Source organism: Pleurodeles waltl, chromosome 4_1, assembly GCF_031143425.1.
Source record: "Pleurodeles waltl isolate 20211129_DDA chromosome 4_1, aPleWal1.hap1.20221129, whole genome shotgun sequence".
NCBI lineage: Eukaryota > Metazoa > Chordata > Amphibia > Caudata > Salamandridae > Pleurodeles > Pleurodeles waltl.
This window is the reverse complement of record NC_090442.1, coordinates 528,701,599-528,719,708: the sequence shown is the minus strand read 5'-3', so window position 1 is coordinate 528,719,708 and position 18,110 is coordinate 528,701,599. Positions and strand designations below refer to the sequence as shown.

The 18,110-nt window shown below is 42.8% G+C and overlaps 1 protein-coding gene across 1 annotated transcript in view; it reads left to right on the top strand.

Moving 5' to 3' along the window:
- The first annotated feature begins 2,085 nt into the window (after window positions 1–2,085).
- LOC138288536 (E3 ubiquitin-protein ligase PDZRN3-B-like) overlaps window positions 2,086–18,110 on the top strand; it is a 1,139,595-nt gene continuing 1,123,570 nt past the window's right edge. Inside the window, exon 1 of the mRNA XM_069230067.1 lies at window positions 2,086–2,924. Within this exon, the coding sequence (XP_069086168.1) occupies window positions 2,244–2,924 (681 nt within the window). The 5' untranslated portion in view covers window positions 2,086–2,243. The remainder of the gene's footprint in view (window positions 2,925–18,110) is intronic.

Genomic DNA, 18,110 nt, shown 5'->3' with positions numbered 1-18,110 from the left:
CAAAACTAACCTCTCTTCAGTTTTTTACCCCTTTTTTCCCGATCATCCCAAACTCTGTGTGGGTCAATGTTTAAAAGCCTATGAACAACGGACAGCCGATCTGAGAAACTCCTCTTCTACCCAGTTGTTAATCTCCTTTAGGAAACCTTACAATCCTGTGTCCTCTCCTACTTTGGCCCGCTGGGTCCGCTGGATTATGGGGGTCATTACGACCTTGGCGGGTGGCTACCGCCGCCCGCCAGGCGGTAACCGACGTATGACATTCCCGCTGGGCCGGCGGGCACAAACCAAGTTTGCGCTCGCCAGCCCAGCGTGAATGAGGCCGCAACATAGGAGCCGGCTCCTAATGGAGCTGGCGGTGTTGCGGCCGTACGACGGGTGCAGTTGCACCCGTCGCACTTTTCACTGTCTGCTATGCAGACAGTGAAAAGCTGGCCAGGGCCCTGTTAGGGGGCCCCTGCACTGCCCATGCCAGTGGCATGGGCAGTGCAGGGGCCCCCAGGGGCCCCAGGACACCCCTTACCGCCAGCCTCTTCCTGGCGGTGCAAACCGCCAGAAACAGGTTGGCGGTAGGGGGGTCATAATCCCCAGGGCAGCGCTGCATGCAGCACTGCCCTGGCGGATTATCACCGCCGGGGCTAAAATGGCAGTAAACCGCCGGCCCCGGCGGTGCGACCGCGTCGCTACCTCCGCGGTCGTAATAAGGGCCTCCGTACCGCCAGCCTGTTGGCGGTACGGATGCCACATTACCCCTGGTGGTCTCTGACCGCCAGGGTAGTAATGAACACCTATGTCTTTAGATGGTATTGATACCTCTGCTTTTGGAGCGCATTCAGCTAGAGGAGCCATGGCGTCCAAAGCTTTTTGGGCCTGTTCTCGTTTAGAGGATATTCTCAGGTCGGCTGACTGGTCTAATGATAATGCCTTTAAAGTATTTTATTGTAAACCAATTCAACATGCCTCTTTAAATGTGATTGAATCGCTTTAAAATTGCATAATAGGAGCCTCCGGTCTTGTCATAAAATGTAGATTTTCCTAGTAATTTATGAAGGAAAGTCTTAATTTTATTAAAGACACGGAGGCGAGTATTATCCCGCCGCTACAAATTCTAACTCTGTGATTTTGTTACCCTCCCTTTTAGCTTCTACTTCAACACAGCAAACCTCTTCATAGAGATTCTTTATGTACGGTGTCCTCTCCGGTGTCTCCTTTCAAGGACTATCAAGGGACGGATCGCCAAAGACTGCCGGTCTTCCTCCAGAGACTTTTGTTTTATTTACAAGAAGTTTTCTCACTCTGTTTGGCGTTTTGTATTTGTTGTGTTATTATACCATTGTTTACTTCTCATTGAGTTTCGCACAAGAAAAGAGGGCTGTTTTCAGTCAAGATGGGTATTATTCCATGGATACGGCTGTGATTGGTGCATTACTATGAGCTACTTTTGTTCTCCCATTGGCTACTCGTTGATTGCCTTATGGGACTTGTAGTTGAACTTGACTGGAGCTGCTATTAAAATAAAGAAAAGACTATTGCATAATGCTCGTCTCCGTGTCTTTAATAAAATTAAGACTTTCCTTCATAAATTACTAGGAAAATCTACATTAATGCACTCCTTTTCTCTCTGTGTGGGGCGGGGACTGTGACCCGTTCAATTATAGTATCCTTAAGACATATCTTTAACAATGACCAGTGCTTGAAATTGAAAAATAGAAGTGCAGGTACTCTGTACCAGAGTACCTGCTTGTTTCTGAGAAGTGCCGGTACTCTCCAATTGAAAGTATTACGTTTTACTTGAGAAGAACAGGTACTACCCCTCTCAAAAAAAGTGCCGGTACTCAGTACCGGCCCATTTAAAGCACTGATTCAATGACATATTTGCAAGCCAGTGATTACGTGAACAAGTATGTAAATGTGTTTAAATCTCAGCCTTAGACAGGAAATTAGTCGACATTTAACATATTTTTGTTGGAGCTAAGTGAAGAGGAGAAGTTAAGGTAGAAACAAGGAGGCAACAAAGATGTTCCAAATACTTTTAATAGAAGGCGGGGATAGGACAGGGCGAGCAACTGAAAAACAAAACGAGTTTGTCTGCGCTCTGGGCCTGGCGCTACTGACAGGCAGCTTGAGCAGGAGGCGCGTTGCGTGTTTTGGAACGAGTGGAGATCCCGTACTGTCATCAAGTAAACTTGGCGTTCAGCTGAGAGCGGCGCGCGCTTTCTTGGTGTCCTGGCCATAGGTTTGAGATGGAAGGTTTCTGTGAGTCCGTGAACCCTTCTCGTAAGTGCAAGCTGTGCACGCGGGTGCTCCAGAAACCCATGTCTGCACCATGTGGGCGTATCTCTTGTGGCGGATGTCTGCACCCCTGGGTGGTGAAGCAGGGGCTCTTCCCGCGGAGATGTCAGCTCCCCTCTGTCCAGAAGCCGCACCAGGTGCCGCCGCTTAGGGGTCTGCTTCAGGGGCTGGAGCTCAAGTGTGGTAACCGGGGCCGGGGAAGGGGCTGCCCCACCACCGTCCGTCTTCACCTGGCGGCCGAGCATTCCTGGCTCTGCGAGTACAGCCCCATCAAGTACTCCCACCCGGGTTGCCCCGAAGTACTGAACCTAAAGGACGTAGAACAGCAAACGCAGGAGTACTGTGATTACAGACGGCCCTGTGCCTGCACCCAGGGCTGCGGCTTGGGGCTGCAGCCGGACACCCTCTGCTGTCTGCGGGCACTCAGAGCACAGACCGAGGCTCTGCGGCGCAGGAGCACGACCCTGGATCAGGTGCTTAAGAGAGAGACCGACAAGTGGAGCAATACGGAGCGGACCCCCCGGGCACATGCCTCAGCCCATCAGAGCGACCTGCAGTTCAGCGCAGAGCACAGAAGAAAGGGTCGCCTCAGCAACATAGCCAAAATCGTAACAAATACCAGTAACAACAAGGTAAGGGAGGACCATGAGATTTATTTGGAATTCGTTCAATGTCAAATATCACTGTAGCAGGTTTTCTTATTAGATTAGACTGGCTGGCCATTTAGGCATTGCAATCCCTCTCATGAGGTCTTAAAAAAGCTTTAGTTTACAGATATTTATACGTTACTGAGAAGATAATAAACTAGACATGATGGAAAGGCGATAAATATGTGGGCATTGTGAAAATGTCGGCTCTCAAACGTGAGGAGTTGTGCAAGTTTAGATCAGATCAGATCTTGCCATATCTTTGCATAACGGGGAAAGCTCGACCAAAAGATGACTGACACCCGCGCCCTGGAGGTGGGAATGGCATAAATTCAAAGAGCCAATACAAGGGCGAGCCATGGATCTGGCCTAGATCAACACGCAGGTTCATAAAAAATGAAACACATAGGACACAGCTAACATCAAGTAAACTGTTGATGAAGACTAAAAATAGATTATTTCATGAACGATTCTGTTTTAGTGCATATGTGTATATGTCTGCTTTGACATCTCAAATTGAATAATTATTTAATATGACCTGTCCCCCACCACCAGTGTCCCGGCGACTCGGCTGTGACTTATCCAGGAAATGGTTGTTTGTCATGTGCACGTTACATATGTAAATAATGTTATTGTATGTGCAAACCACATATGCGTGTTAAACCATGCCCTAATGACTTTACATATAGCTGCACCTTGAACTCAATTTATTCAGTGTGCACCACGTTTTAAACTCAATCAAAAAGAGGAACAGTGATATAAAGTCTTTTGTATAATAATACACAATCTGTTAAAATTGTGAAATCCAGCATTTGAACCCACATTTCCTTGTTACACTTTGTGCAAGTAATCCACTGGACAAATGCCTCCCTCTCTCCTAGTTGACACTGGGTGGGTGTAATTTCTGTAATTTTGTGTAGTGTAATCACACAAAATTACCCAAACCTTCAGTAAGATCACACAGAATTGTGCAAGAAGAGCAATTCTGCTTTTAGTGCTATTTTCTTAGTGCAAAAAAGACCCCTCATGTCTAAAATGGAAACGAGGATGCATTTTGTGCTAAGAAATAACATATGCAACTGAACATGAATAGCGAGTCTGAGCAGCCGCTTGCACTCACTAAATGTGCTTGCACTGTAGGACTTTCCCCCCCCCCCTAAATTACTGTCAACTACGTGAGTGGGCTTCCACGTTATTATCAGTAATTCAGCATCAAAGATAAATGCAGAATTACTTATAATACTCTGGTGTAATTGAGTTCTTCCCAGGCCTAGTTGCCACCACGGGTTGCTTCTTTGTATTACATTTTAAGATCAAAATTAGTACACTATATGAAATAAAAACAAGTATGCCACTTTGATTCAACCTAACGTAATACTGATATACATGTATGAAATGCCTTTCTTGGAAAAAGTTATTCATGCGTGAGTACTGCAGACTCTTTATGTTACAATTCGTGTGCTCAGCTGCCCTATGTGTACTAACTGCTTTAGCGTTTAGAAGAGGTCAGTGCCTCTGGGCTTGGCTCTGCATGCCATTCCCTATGGGCTAGAGCCAGATATTCAGCTCAATCCAGGTTTGAGCCTTATATATCTCTCGCTAGGCACTACTATATTATCCACAACTTAATTCTGTTCAAACGCCCATGCAGTAACAATAAGCAGTACAGGTAAAATATATTCTCAAAAGGTTAGGATTTAAGATCTGACACAAGAAACTTAAGTCTTTCAGAAGTTTGGTGTGTTTGCATTTACCCCCACACTCCTCAGTATGTGTGTGTGTATGTGTTTTATATATCAACAGCAGGTATGTTTATTTGCATACATCACTTGTTCTCAAGGTATTTGGGCCTTTTCTTATTTTTGAGGTACTTGTGGATGTGCGCAGATCATGAGCTGTGTCATGTACGCCTTCAGCTCTAATGTGTGGATGCAGACATGTTCCAGGGGTTGCATGTGCTAGTATTTTTTGGCCAATATTGCTTAATCTCATTACAGCGAAAATACGGGCTGGGAGTGCTCATTACCGCAATCCCAGTAGGTATTGGGCCAGGAGGTCGGGTCTACACGACCCATGGCGGATTGGTCACCTGGGGGTGAAAGAGTATTTCTACTATGCGCCGGGCATCAGGTTCACATGCGCCTAGACTATCTCTTCTGTAACTCTGAATGTTGGCCTTTAATTCTCACTTCTGAATATCTAAGTAGAATGGCTTTCCCGATTGATTAGGCTGTAAACCGGGTCTACTTATGTGTACGGCTAAGCTTACTTGGACTGTGTACATATGCCCCAAGCGAACACTGCTACCATAAGCACCCCAGCTGCCTTTTTGGGGTCAACTGACCATGAGAAGATTACTGGAAATTCATGAACCCGCCCCGTGCAGTGATGCTGGATTAACTCAACTGGACGATCTCTATTGGTCGGGTACTTTGCTTCCCTTCCAAGACCAACAGGAAGAGCATGATATTGGGGCAGACATTTTCCTCTCTTATTCTGCCATTAAGTCAACGATTGCAAGCTTTTGCCCCCCTGGTACACTTGGAACTGCAATGTATTCTTACTCATAGCCTGGGCCGCAGAGCCATATCAAATCTGTACATAACACTGCAGCCTAGCGCAGGCTGCCCCTCACCTGGCAATAAGCTCCGGTGGAACAACTGCCTGAACGCAGAACTCACCCTCAAACAATGGACTATGGCACTAGAGCAGGTTAAAGGAGTTTCCTGAAATGCACGTCTGAAATATACCCCGTTCAGTCATGTACATCGGACTTATCTCACACCATATCGTTTTAGCAAACTGTTTCCCAGGACACACCCCAGGTGGTACCTTGAATGTGCCACTTTCATCCACATGGTCTGGGAATGCCTCCCACTGCTTCATGCCTGGACCCAGGTTATGGAACTCATATCCGCAATCATAGAGGTCCAAGTCCCTCCAACCACGCTTATCTGCCTCCTGGGTGTACTACCTCACATTAAACGTAATAAACACTATTTAAAATTCGTAGACTTGGCAACGTTCTCTACAAATGATTGCTTGCCATGAACTGGAAAGTGTCCCCCCCCTACAATAGATAACTGGCTTTGAGTAACTCATAAATGGGCAAAGCCATTACACAAGATCAAAAATCTTGGGGTGCCGCTAATGTGGCCACAGCATGGGACATGTATGTCCTTCAACTACTCAAACAATACCCCCCTTAGGATACCTATTACTACCCTGGGGACTGTGCTGCACATGATTCACCTGCTCCCACCACTTATCCTCGGTATAGTTCATGCCTCCGCCCCAATATTTGCCTGCCATACATGCACCATTTGATCAAATGCACATGCAGGTCTGCCTCCTAGTTAAAGTTCATATCTTTCACCCATAACTCCCACCCCTCTCCAGATTTGGACAGACACATCACACTTGTCACGTTCAACTACCCAGACAGTCGTTTATTGTACAGTTGTATTGTTGTGGTATTATTGTGCTTTATAATATGCTTATTGGCCTATCCTGTGTTACATGGGCACACTGTGATCCTGCATCTCCCATGTCTAGCTACCCCCTTCAGTGCATCTTGACTTTCTCTTTTTTTATGTTTTCAGATTATCTGATGAGCTCAGTTGTAGACAGTGTTGCCTGGGTCACCACGCTGTGTCTGTATCAATACCTATGAATCATCCTTCATGTATGTCAAATGCTTTTTAAATAAATGGCACTAAAGAAATTAAAAATAAAATCTCATCACAGCTCAGACACATGAAGAAGCTGCTTCTTCATTTTTCTAAGTATGATATATATCTGATACACCAACTTTTTAAGTGTTCTAAGTTAATATACACAATGTAAAGAGTAAAATAGATGCGTTAACCACTTTTGTGCCCGTGAACATGTGAAAAATGTGTTCGTGATAGAACCACACTGTACACTGGTGTGTTTAAAGTTATATGTGAATATCACATCCCTATTTTATCTTTTTATGTGATCTTCATAGCCGTACAAATAGGGAGATGAGCTTAGTGTGCACATAAGGTGTGTTTTATGTGCATGTCCGTATTAGATTTGTGTGATGAGTGATCACAAAGTGAGTTTTTGTGTGACATATAAATGTATTTGCACTATAACTAGTGGGTATTGTGATTGGTTGTGAATTTGTTTGTGCATATCTAGTAGGATCATACAACGAGCGTGGCATTTAATATGCATGGGTGCATGAGGTGTGCACAAGTACACTTAAGGTTTCTGCCACATGAGGATATATAGCACATGCATTTACTTACCTCTTGCATATGTGGGTTAGTATTTTGTGATATAGGTGTATTCATCATGTGAGATACTTTTGTATACCAGACAGTGGATCTATTAGCAATCAGAATCACTGTCTGGTTCTGCACTGTGGTGCATCCTCATTCAGGACCCCATCGCAGATTGGAACACTGCACCCAATTACAGACACACATGTTCTCCGCCTAGACCAGATGTGAACCTTGATCATGCATACATGGGCAAGAGAAAGTGCATCAGTGAAAGATGGAGCTATCGCATGAAACGGCTGCTCTGTCTTTCACTGCCAATTCCTTTTCAAGATGGGTGGTAGGATTCCTCTTTGCTGATGGTTCCAATCTTTCGCTGTACCTTCTTAAAGGAGAGAGAGGTGTCTGGAGGCCTCTGAAACTGTAGTGCATCTTCTCCTCGAAGCTCCGTTGGTGGGCGCGTTGACTGTGCTTTAGTTCATCAGCACATAATCAATGCAATCCCACTGCCTGTTTGTCCCTGCTCCCACTTCTGTAATATTACAGAGGCACAAAGACAAAGGTGGTTCCTCATTTACATGGGGCCACCTCTTGATGCAATTGAATGAACACATTTTTGGCACATATGGGTGTAAAATGTGCTCCCACATAAGCCATGATACAGAAGGGACATCCCAGCATTTACTATAAATACAAAGTGCCCAGTGTGCTAAAAGCAGCCAACATTGCCTGTTGTACTTCCAGGGAACATATGCTATGGAGACCAATCTGTGCTACACTTGTGTGTGTATGTATGTATGTATGTATGTATATGTATGTGTGTATGTGTGTATATATATATATATATATATATATATATATATATATATAGAGATACAGATATTGTCACTGAAAAAAAGAAAAGTTAAAGGGAGGTTATAGTTATAGCTTGGTTAAATTGTCAGTTAAAACATAATTATAAACAGACAACAACACTGAAATTCAGTCACAATAGTTATCTCAAGTAACTATAACTCTTACCCTAAAGTAGTTATAACTCTGACCCTCGTCATGCACAATGCTCCCATCAATGATATAATTTCAGATGTTGTACTGATGATATCAATGGTGTCATACAACATGTCATGAATGATGTAATTAGCAGGGCAGGGATGATCCTGCCTTCTAGCAAAACTAGTGAATAGTTTCCCTTGACTATCTGCTGCTTTTATCATTCACTTGTTTGTTGTTGTGTGTGTGTGTTTTTTATTTTGTTTCAATTTGTATTGTGTTTTTAAAAAAATGGTGTACAAGCAATTCTTGGAGTGGTGTGTGTGTTTTTTTTTTTTTACCTTTTCTCACCTTGGATGTTAGCTGTTGTTCCGCTAGTACCCAGAGAGATGGAGGCATCCAAGGGTAGACCGTTATTATTATTATTATTATACTTGCAACAGCCAATGGAACTAACCTTTTTGCTTCACTGGCCTATCTGAGGAGGGTCATTGAAATGTAGAGTCTTTTTACAGTCACTATAATTGACTTAATTACTCCAGTGGTCTCCCCTAATTGTGCTAGATTTACTGCACAATTACATATTTATCTTCCTCTGCTTTTGCTCTTTAGCGAGTCTGCTACTGCAATTTCCGTTGACACATTCTCCTAACTATTGTAGCTCCATTAGTTATTATGTTACACATGATCACAGTTTGGCCATCTAACTTCAATGTTTTGGTGGGCAAGGCTCCAGCTACTATGCCTAGAGTTTGGAACATAGTGTTCTTGATGGCGAGTATTGGCTGCAAGGAGAGAGTATCTGTTTGGTCTAAGATTTGCTTGCACACCTACGTTGGGAGGGAGTGCTCCCCACATACTGAACTCTATAGTGTCTTCACTGCAGGACTTAGCATCTCAAGTGCCTCGTCAATAGCATCCTTGATGACAATGCAGGACCCTGTCTCGTAGCTCCTAACACCTGCCGCTGCATGACACATCATCGACGTAGGATCTTGCAAATTCTTGCAACCAGGATTTAGGGTACTTTTGTTTAGTGGACTTGACTCTGTCCCTGTATCCGGCCCAGGCACCATTGCAGTCTGCCTGAACTTGTGACTTTGTTGTGGTCCAGCACGGCTAGATAACCATAGTTGGAGCTTTGTGCAACTGGGCATTATTTCTACCTAAAGAATTGAAATTGCATATGGAAGGCCAGCTTCAAAGGATTACAGGCACTGTGAATAATGACAGAATCACAAACAAGTGGGTGTCTTAGAGGGTTGGTATAGGAGGATGTGTTAATAAAAGCAGGATTGTCTTTTGTCCAGCAATAGCACTTGAAAGGAAACTCTTAGTGTGTTGTAGGAATGTTACCCATGCTTTTACACAATTCAAGAGCTGCAAGTTTCTGATAGTCATAGAAATGAAAAATAGCAACATTGAAAAGTGAAAAATGAAGCTTGCATGCTAAAATATTACATCACTTGTTATGCCCGGTACAATACGATAATATGCAAAGCTGAAAATAAGATGATATGTAATAAACACATACACTACTGCACATACAATATATATTCTTCATAGGAAGACATGTAAATGCATTAATTAGCATGCAAGCTTTATTTTTTCACTTTTCAATGTCTGTGTTATGCTGACTTAGAGATGACTCATCACGTAAGGACTTCTGTTATTCTACACAGCAATTTACCTCAGGGATTATTCTGTTAGCTTCCTTACATTTGCCTTTTACATGTTACATTACGCAATTTTATCGTGCCTGTTGCCATAGGCTTATTAGCATCTTATTCTGGTCTGTGCCATTACATTCTTTCTATACAGATGCATGGGTATCTCTTCTTTTTCTCTTTCTCTGTTACACAACTTACATAGCATATCTAGGACAATTCATCAACCTTATTGTTTTATTTTACTTGAAATGTCTTCTATAATTGTTAATAATATTTAGAAAAATTTCTAAAAAATATATGCCTTATCATATGTTTTTACTGTGCTTCCGGTTCTAGGAACCTTCATGTTAATATTCATATTTTGTGTTGATAGCAGTTTGGTGTAACATGGGAACCTGCTTGCTGTTCCTCTCAGACATAGATGCAATACTCTAATGCACATTCGTCAATTATATATCTAAGGACGCTCTTTCACAGTAAACATTTTCTAGGTTACGCGTCAAAATTTTTAAATTCTATTAAGGACACGGAGACGAGGATTATGCTATCTCTTTCTTTACTGATCTTAAACAGCAGCCAATCGCAATACAATAAACAAATAACTACACATCCCAAGATGCCCATAACGCTGTGCCACATGGTCCAATCACCCAGCATCAACTCTGTCCTAACCAGAATCACTCTCGACGTCCCATCCTCTTCCTTTGATCGAACAGATAACCTTGCAACATCTCCTTGAACTTCTTTTCGAAAAAAGTTGAATCATGACTTTTCAAAACCAAAAACAGTCATAGAATCCAGTTCAACCGGAATTGGAAAACTTGACCAACTTTCTGTAAACTGGTACAAAGGAACAGCTTCCCCAATGCTCAACGCACCATAAAATAAGGAATTCTTCTGATCAGAGCCTGAAACAACAATGAAAAAAGGTATTATCTCATGTTGTTATAAAAGCCAGAAAAATATTTTACAATTTCCCACAGATAATCAAGGGAGGGCATAATAACTATATCAAATCCACAAAATTGTATGCATTTTAACATATCACCATTATCCATTTAAGGGAGGGATAATCCTCGCCTTCGTGACCTTAATAGAATTGAAAATTCTTGACGCGTAAGCTAGAATTGTTTTTTATTCTATGTCCGGACCGGAGGCTCTGATCGTGCTAGTTCAAAGCTTGATCAATTGCCACAGAAGCAATATCTACTACAGGTTTATGGTAAAACTTGTTAAATGTACATTCAGATGACCAGTCTGCCGCCTTCATAATTTCTTCCAATCTCAAACCTAAAGCATAAGTTTTAGAGGCCATAGCTCCTCTAACAGAATGGGAGCCAAAATGACTGGTATTGATACCTGCTTCACTCATTAACCATTTTATCCATCTCGAGAGAGTGGGTGAGGAAACTGACTTAAAAGGTTTCTGTAAAGAAATCAATAATTGTCCCTCAGTATATTGTCTGAATTCTTCAGTAACCACCTCATAATACTTTAAACATTGCACAACACAAAGTTTTGAATTATCTGGGTACATAGGATACGTGACTGACCTGCAGTTAGTTTTAGTCCTTCTGTTAATGATAAAAGTAACACCCTCAGGAGGGTATACTCTGCCATACAAATCCAAAGCCTTGACATCAGAGACCCTCTTATATGAAATCAGACAGAGTAACATGGTTAATTCCGCTGAAAGCTGTTTACGGGATAAATACCTATTACTGGGCCAAGAATCTAAACTTTTTAAAATAATGTTTACATCCCATAAGACTAAATATTTAGCTTGAGGAGGATTGGAGAAGCGAATACCCCTCAATAATTTACAAACTAAAGGATGTTCTCCTATTGGTTTACTATCAATATGAACGTGCCCAGCCAAAATGGCTGACCTGACGTTATTAACGGTTCTATAAGCCAAGCCAGATGAGGCCAGTTCAGCAAAAAAGTTAACCATCAGATCAATACTACCCCTTCCCATGCACCAACTATCCCATCTGCGCCAATCTGAAGCATATCTCTTGTGAGTGCCAGAGGCCCAAGCTTGCTTGATAGAGCTCGCAGCTTCTTGCGAAAGGCCTGGGGTTTTCCATCTTGTCCTGAAACCATCCAGGCCATCAATGACAGTTTCCCTGATCAAATCAGAGGATGTTGAAGGCCCTCCGGACTCAATAAGAGATTCAGACGAGGAGGAATGAGCATTGGGCGAGCGCATGCTAGCTGGAGAGCGGTAGGGAACCAGGGTTGAGACCTCCACAATGGAGTCACCAATATAAGGTCTGATTTCTGTCTCCGGACCTGAGACAGGACCCTGGGGATCAGCAGAAAAGGAGGAAAAGCATAACCCCGAAAGGGGGACCAATTCTGCAGAAATGCATCTGTCGCTAGAGCCAGAGGGTCTGGGCGCCAGCTGAAGAATTTCAGAATTTGAGCATTGAGGCGTGAGGCAAATAGATCCACCTCGCAAGGGCCCCATTCCCTGACTATCTGTAGAAAAATAACCGGATCCAGTTTCCAATCGCTGGGATCCATCACGTATCTGGAGTTCCAGTCTGCAATAGTGTTCTGAGCTCCCAGCAGATATTCTACTAGTACAATCAACCGATGATTTAAACAATAGTGCCAAAACTCTTTGGCTATCTCTGCTAGAACCTTGGACTACGTTCCCCCAAGTTTGTTGACACAACGCACTGCTGAAATGTTGTCCATTCTCCGAAGAATGCAGCAGTCTGTCTTCACAGGAGAAAGGCTCTTTAAAGCAAATGACCCTGCCAGGAGTTCTAAACAATTGATGTGGAGAAGTTGTTCCGTCCTTGACCAAAGACCCCTAGTCACTAGAGACCCGCAGCGGGCTCCCCATCCCCACTGACTAACGTCTGATTCTATCACCACCTCTGGGTGAGATCCAAAGATGGCCCTGCCATTCCATGCCTCCATGTGTTGGAGCCACCACTGAATTTCCTCCCTGACTTCCGTGTTTAAAGGAATCAGTTCCGAGTAACTCAGGCCCTGACATAAATGCCTGATTTTCAATCTCTGCAGAGCCCGGTAGTGAAGAGTGGCTGGGAAGATTGCTTGAATGGAAGAGGCCAAGAGCCCCACCAATCGGGCAATGTTCCTTAGAGATATGGTTGGGCTGGCTAAGGCCAATCTTAATTCCCTCTTGATATTGCGAATCTTTAATGAGGGAAGTATCAGTTGCGAGTGTTAAGAGTCGATCTTGAAACCTAGAAATTCGATCACTTGAGTCGGATTCAATGACGACTTCTGAACATTGATCAAGAAGCCCAAATCCTGCAAGAGATTGATTGTCCAATTCAAGTGCAACCACAGAGACTGGGGATTTTGCGCCATCACTAGAATGTCGTCCAAATAAATTATTATTCGGACGCCCTTGGTTCTCAACCACTCCGCAACTGGTCTCAACAGTTTCGTGAAGCACCAAGGGGCTGATGACAGGCTGAACGGTAAGGCTTTGAATTCCAGGCAATGACCGTTCCAAAGAAATTGGAGAAATCTCCTGTGAGGGGGAAAGACAGGTATTGAAAGGTAAGCATCTTTTAGGTCTAGACGAACCATCCAGTCTCCTTCTAAAAGGATATCACTCAACATGTGAATCCCCTCTATCTTGAAGTGCCTGTACACAATCCAAGAATTGAAGTCTTTTAGATTTAAGACTAGCCGATGACCCCTGCCTTTCTTGTCTACTACAAAAATGGGGTTGCAAAATCCAGAGGGGTGTAGAGTTGAGAAATCTACAGCTCCTTTGTCCAATAAAGCCTGCACTTCTGTATCTATAAACATCTGACTTGCTTGGGAAAAATTCATTTGAGTAGGAGGAGACAGCTGGATCGGAGTACTGATAAACTCCAGGTGAAAATTTGATACCGTCTGAAGAACCCAAGGATCCCCAGAGATCTTCCTCCAATTGTCTAGAAACAAACCCACTTTGCCCCCAAAAATAACCTGAGAATGGGGAATAATTCTTACCAAAGTAGGCTGATTCTTGTATCGCTCCTTGTTGACCCATGCGAGGACCTCTGCGGAATCTGGATCTACCTCCTCTGGAACGAGTGGGGTAGAAGGTGGAATCGGCTTGATCTCCGTACCCGTAACCTCTTCCTCTGGGATAATAGGGTTGGGGACTAGCAAATGAACCTCGGCCGGGCATTCGTCCACCATAACGTCTGGCCCTGGTAAAAAGGCCTCTCTTAAAATCTTTTTTAAGGGACATCTGTGCTTTGTCCAGAGTGGAAAAAGTGGAACAAATTTCGCCAATTGTTTTATGAATGAGGAGCCAAATAGTAGTCCTTCTGCTGCTGGTCCTGCCTCTGAAGAAACTAAGTCAATCAACTTAGGATCCATACGCATAAGGATGGATTTCCTGCGCTCAGTTGAAATCACACAGTTAGCATTACCTAACTGGCAAACAGCTCTCTCAGCCCAGCCCATTAAGACATCTGTGTCCACAGGCAAGCCTGATTCTTTAGAAACCACAGCCAAGTCCAGAATTTTAGTTAACGGGCTGGTCAAATCAAGAAGTTTGTCCTGGCAAAGACGCCAAGATCTATCCAGCCCCTTTTTAGGGTCTTTCGCAAACTTCTTTAGGAAGGTAACCATAGTAGGGTCAATTTCCGGAGTGTCTGTTACTTTGTCATCCACATCTGGTCTAGGGCATTCTGCTCTAAGACGTGAACGCACATCCTTATCAAAACCCCTTCTCAAATTAGCATGGATATATTGCGCAACTTCTGAGTACGAAAGCCAATTTGATGATCTGGGGTGCAAGATTTCTGACGTGTCAAAATCTAACAGCTGAAGGGCTGGAGATTGCTTTTTTGATTTCTTGCTGGGAACTGGTGAAACTACCTCATCTGAGTCTCCCTCTGAAGAATCCTTGTCTGAAGAAGAAGTATTGTTTTTAGTACTATAATTATGCTCAGCTATTCTCTTTTTGGGCAGTTTTGCGAACATGTCTGCATGCAAATCCCCAGAGGGGACATCTGCACTCTCCAGATTCTTTGTTTTAGCCTTAGATTTAGTGGTGGCCTTAGGCTTAGCCCCTTCTGAGCCAGATGGAGTTTTATCTGCCAACCAGCCTTGAGAGTGGGCGTATTCAAACAATTGACCCGAAAAGGGCCTAACGCACTCACCAAGGCATCATTCACTGACTGCTGAACCCTTGAGTCCAGCGCTTCTACCAAGCTTACCTCAAACTGGTTATCGGTGTCTTCAGGATAATATCCTGCATCCTGGTCACTCCACTGAGCCATAGTATTAATCAAATAAGTGAATTATATGAAGGCTATTAAAATTCACCAAGGGGGAGTGTAAAACCCCTTACAGGCATAAATAGAAAAGTGAACTAATGTGTGGAGGGAGCTGCCTGTATGACACTCAAGGCACTGCCTGAATAGATATTACAACCCAGAAAAGGCCAGATCTGGGCGTCAGGGAGACACTTTTAAAGTCTGGAATCAAGCACTTAACAATTGTCCACACGCGCTAGAAATCACGCCAAATGCGTGCTAAAAACAAACAACAGACTCTGCGCAAGGCACGTAGTGTTCCCGCTCCCGCTCCACAGGCAGTAATAAAATGTTGATAAACAAACTGCGAAGACGCCGTATACAATATGCCCAAGGCAGAGAAGCGACTGGAATCGCGTCGCTATCGAAACAAAGTCAAACACATTCACAAATATCAAAATTTACAAGAGCAATAAATGTAATGTACTTATCTGCTGCTAAGCAGCAAAGAAAGAGGATGTGATGTCGAGAGTGATTCCGGTTAAGGACAGAGTTGATGCCGGGTGGTTGGACCATGGCACACAGCGTTATTGGCATCTTGGGGTGTGTAGTTTTTTGTTTAATGTATTGTGATTGGCTGCTGTTTAAGACCAGTAAAGAAAGAGGTAACATAATCGGAGCCTCCGGTCCTGACGTAGAATCCTGCATGCTTTCTCACATGTTTAAATATGGTGCCTATGCTCCCACTTTCCTAACTACATAGTTGTTTTCGCTATCTGAAGTCCTCTTTCTATCGTCATTACACCTGTATTTATCGAAAACAATGGTGTCGCTCGTACGACCTGCTTACACACTTCCTCTCACTACAGGGTATCAACCTGCTGCTGTAAGGCCTCTACGCTTGTTTCTCTTTTAGAGCTGCACTCTGCTGATGATGTTTCACTTTACTTACTGTATATATTATCCAGATATCGATTGAGAACATACTTGTCTCCTTCCCGGGGTTTTATCAACTATGGTTACTTTTCTTTTCTGCCCATTTTTACTGGCAACCCTTGTGTATATTGTAATCCATGTTGCCTCGCCATAGGCTTTTGTTTACTTGATGCTTTGTCTTTTGCGAGTCGTTTTATTATATATTAAGCATCCTGTACATTATAGGTGTGACTCATGGGACAATGACCTTATATTATTTTGGGGTTTTACTTTTTTCACATTATTTCAATATTTTGGTCCTCCACTAGACGTCTTATGATGACGCATGTTTTAGTTACACTTGCACTGTTGGAACTTATTTTTGCACAGGTTTTTTTAGATGTACTGGGAACTTTTACATAGGACCTCTGTTTAGTAGCCATTTCTGACCATTTTCACTATACTTGTGATTCTGGACACCCCAATTATTATGTCAATTCCAGGAGAAACATTAGATTTTGTTTTTCTACTGTTTATCCCCTGTGACAAGGGATATATTACATACTTGTAACTATATTCACCCTTATAATTGTGGTTACAACTATATGCCCTCCTCTTCATGGGATTAAATACCAATGTCTTGAAGGGACGCATGTACTCTTTCCCCTCTTTCCTCCTCTTCTTAAAATTTTTGCTCACATGATTGGAAAATGTGCACAGGCTTTGGTGTATGTCTGAGCAACAATCAGATTCCCTGTTATTGTCATTTTATCTGATTGCGTTCCTTTTGCATGTCCATCTTGCAGCCTTGAGAAAGTCTTTTTGATGAAACATGTATCGGCTGTTGTTCATTGGATTCATGGTTCCTTGGATGAATACAATTTCAACTGTTTACAGACGCTTATTCAGAACTTTAATTGATACACTCTACTAAGAAATGGACTTTATGGACTATTGTGGTGTGCCTTGGTAATTCAGTATCCAATCTGTAAGGTGTGTCAAATAAAGTTTTGCAAGTGTTTGAAATTTTACATTTTTGAGAGCGGTAAAGCATATGGAAATTGCTTACTGCACAGTCATTTAAAAAAAATATAATTTCGCTAGGAATCATGCTTGTTCTGAACAAGGTATCAGTAGCCTGAATTTGTCAATATTTAGTTCCCCCCAACACTTTTTTAATTAGTATTTTCCTTCTAATATGTGCAACATTAGACCGGATTACAACCTTGGCAGAAGGGGTACTCAGTCACAAACGTGCATGGATATCCTGTCCGCTGTATTACAAGTTCCATTCTATCCTAGGTGTCCCATCCGCCAAGCTCATAATCAGGTCCATTGTCCAAAAACCAAATTGATGAACTATGCTGAAAAGATAAATTGATGACGAGCAATCAAAATGTTGTGTAGCTTTTCGAATTTTTGATGATAATAAAATGGGAATGAGTGTTATTTTGTCATCACTGTTGAAACAAGAAAACATTTTCTGAAAACCTTTAGGACTGTTAATTGGTGGGGCCCAACAATGTTCTGACTATGTACAATTATAAACTACCTTTAGGCTGCTTGATCCATGAATGAAGTGATTTTTATAATGATGAAAAGAGAACAGTTTTTTATGATTTTCTGTGTTGAGATGCAGATCTTCATTGCCCAATGAAGCACACTAACTCAAGTCAGGCATCCGTTGTTCAACAATGTTTGTATCCTACTAACTTACTAAATGGCCTGGAGTAATGATGTCACCCTATGAGATTTTTTAAAACCCAAGGGGGTTGACTCTTGTAGCACCCAAGACTTTAAAGGGCAATTTTCCCTCAGAACGCTATCCAGCAAAGAGCATGCAGTGATGTTACCAGCACTGTAATCCCTTTTAGACATGTGAGCAGAAGGTGGCTGCAATTCCTGAACCACAGGAGACCATGTTGATCATTCAGGAAGATAGTGCCCATGCACCATCAGTAGAATTATAATTAACATTGTTGGCCACTAAGGGAATGAAGATATTGCAGCAAAATGCAGAAATAAGTTGATGACCTGATGCACCCATTGCCTACCAAGCAACAGGTAAATATCCATATGTAGAGTCAGCTAATCGCAGAT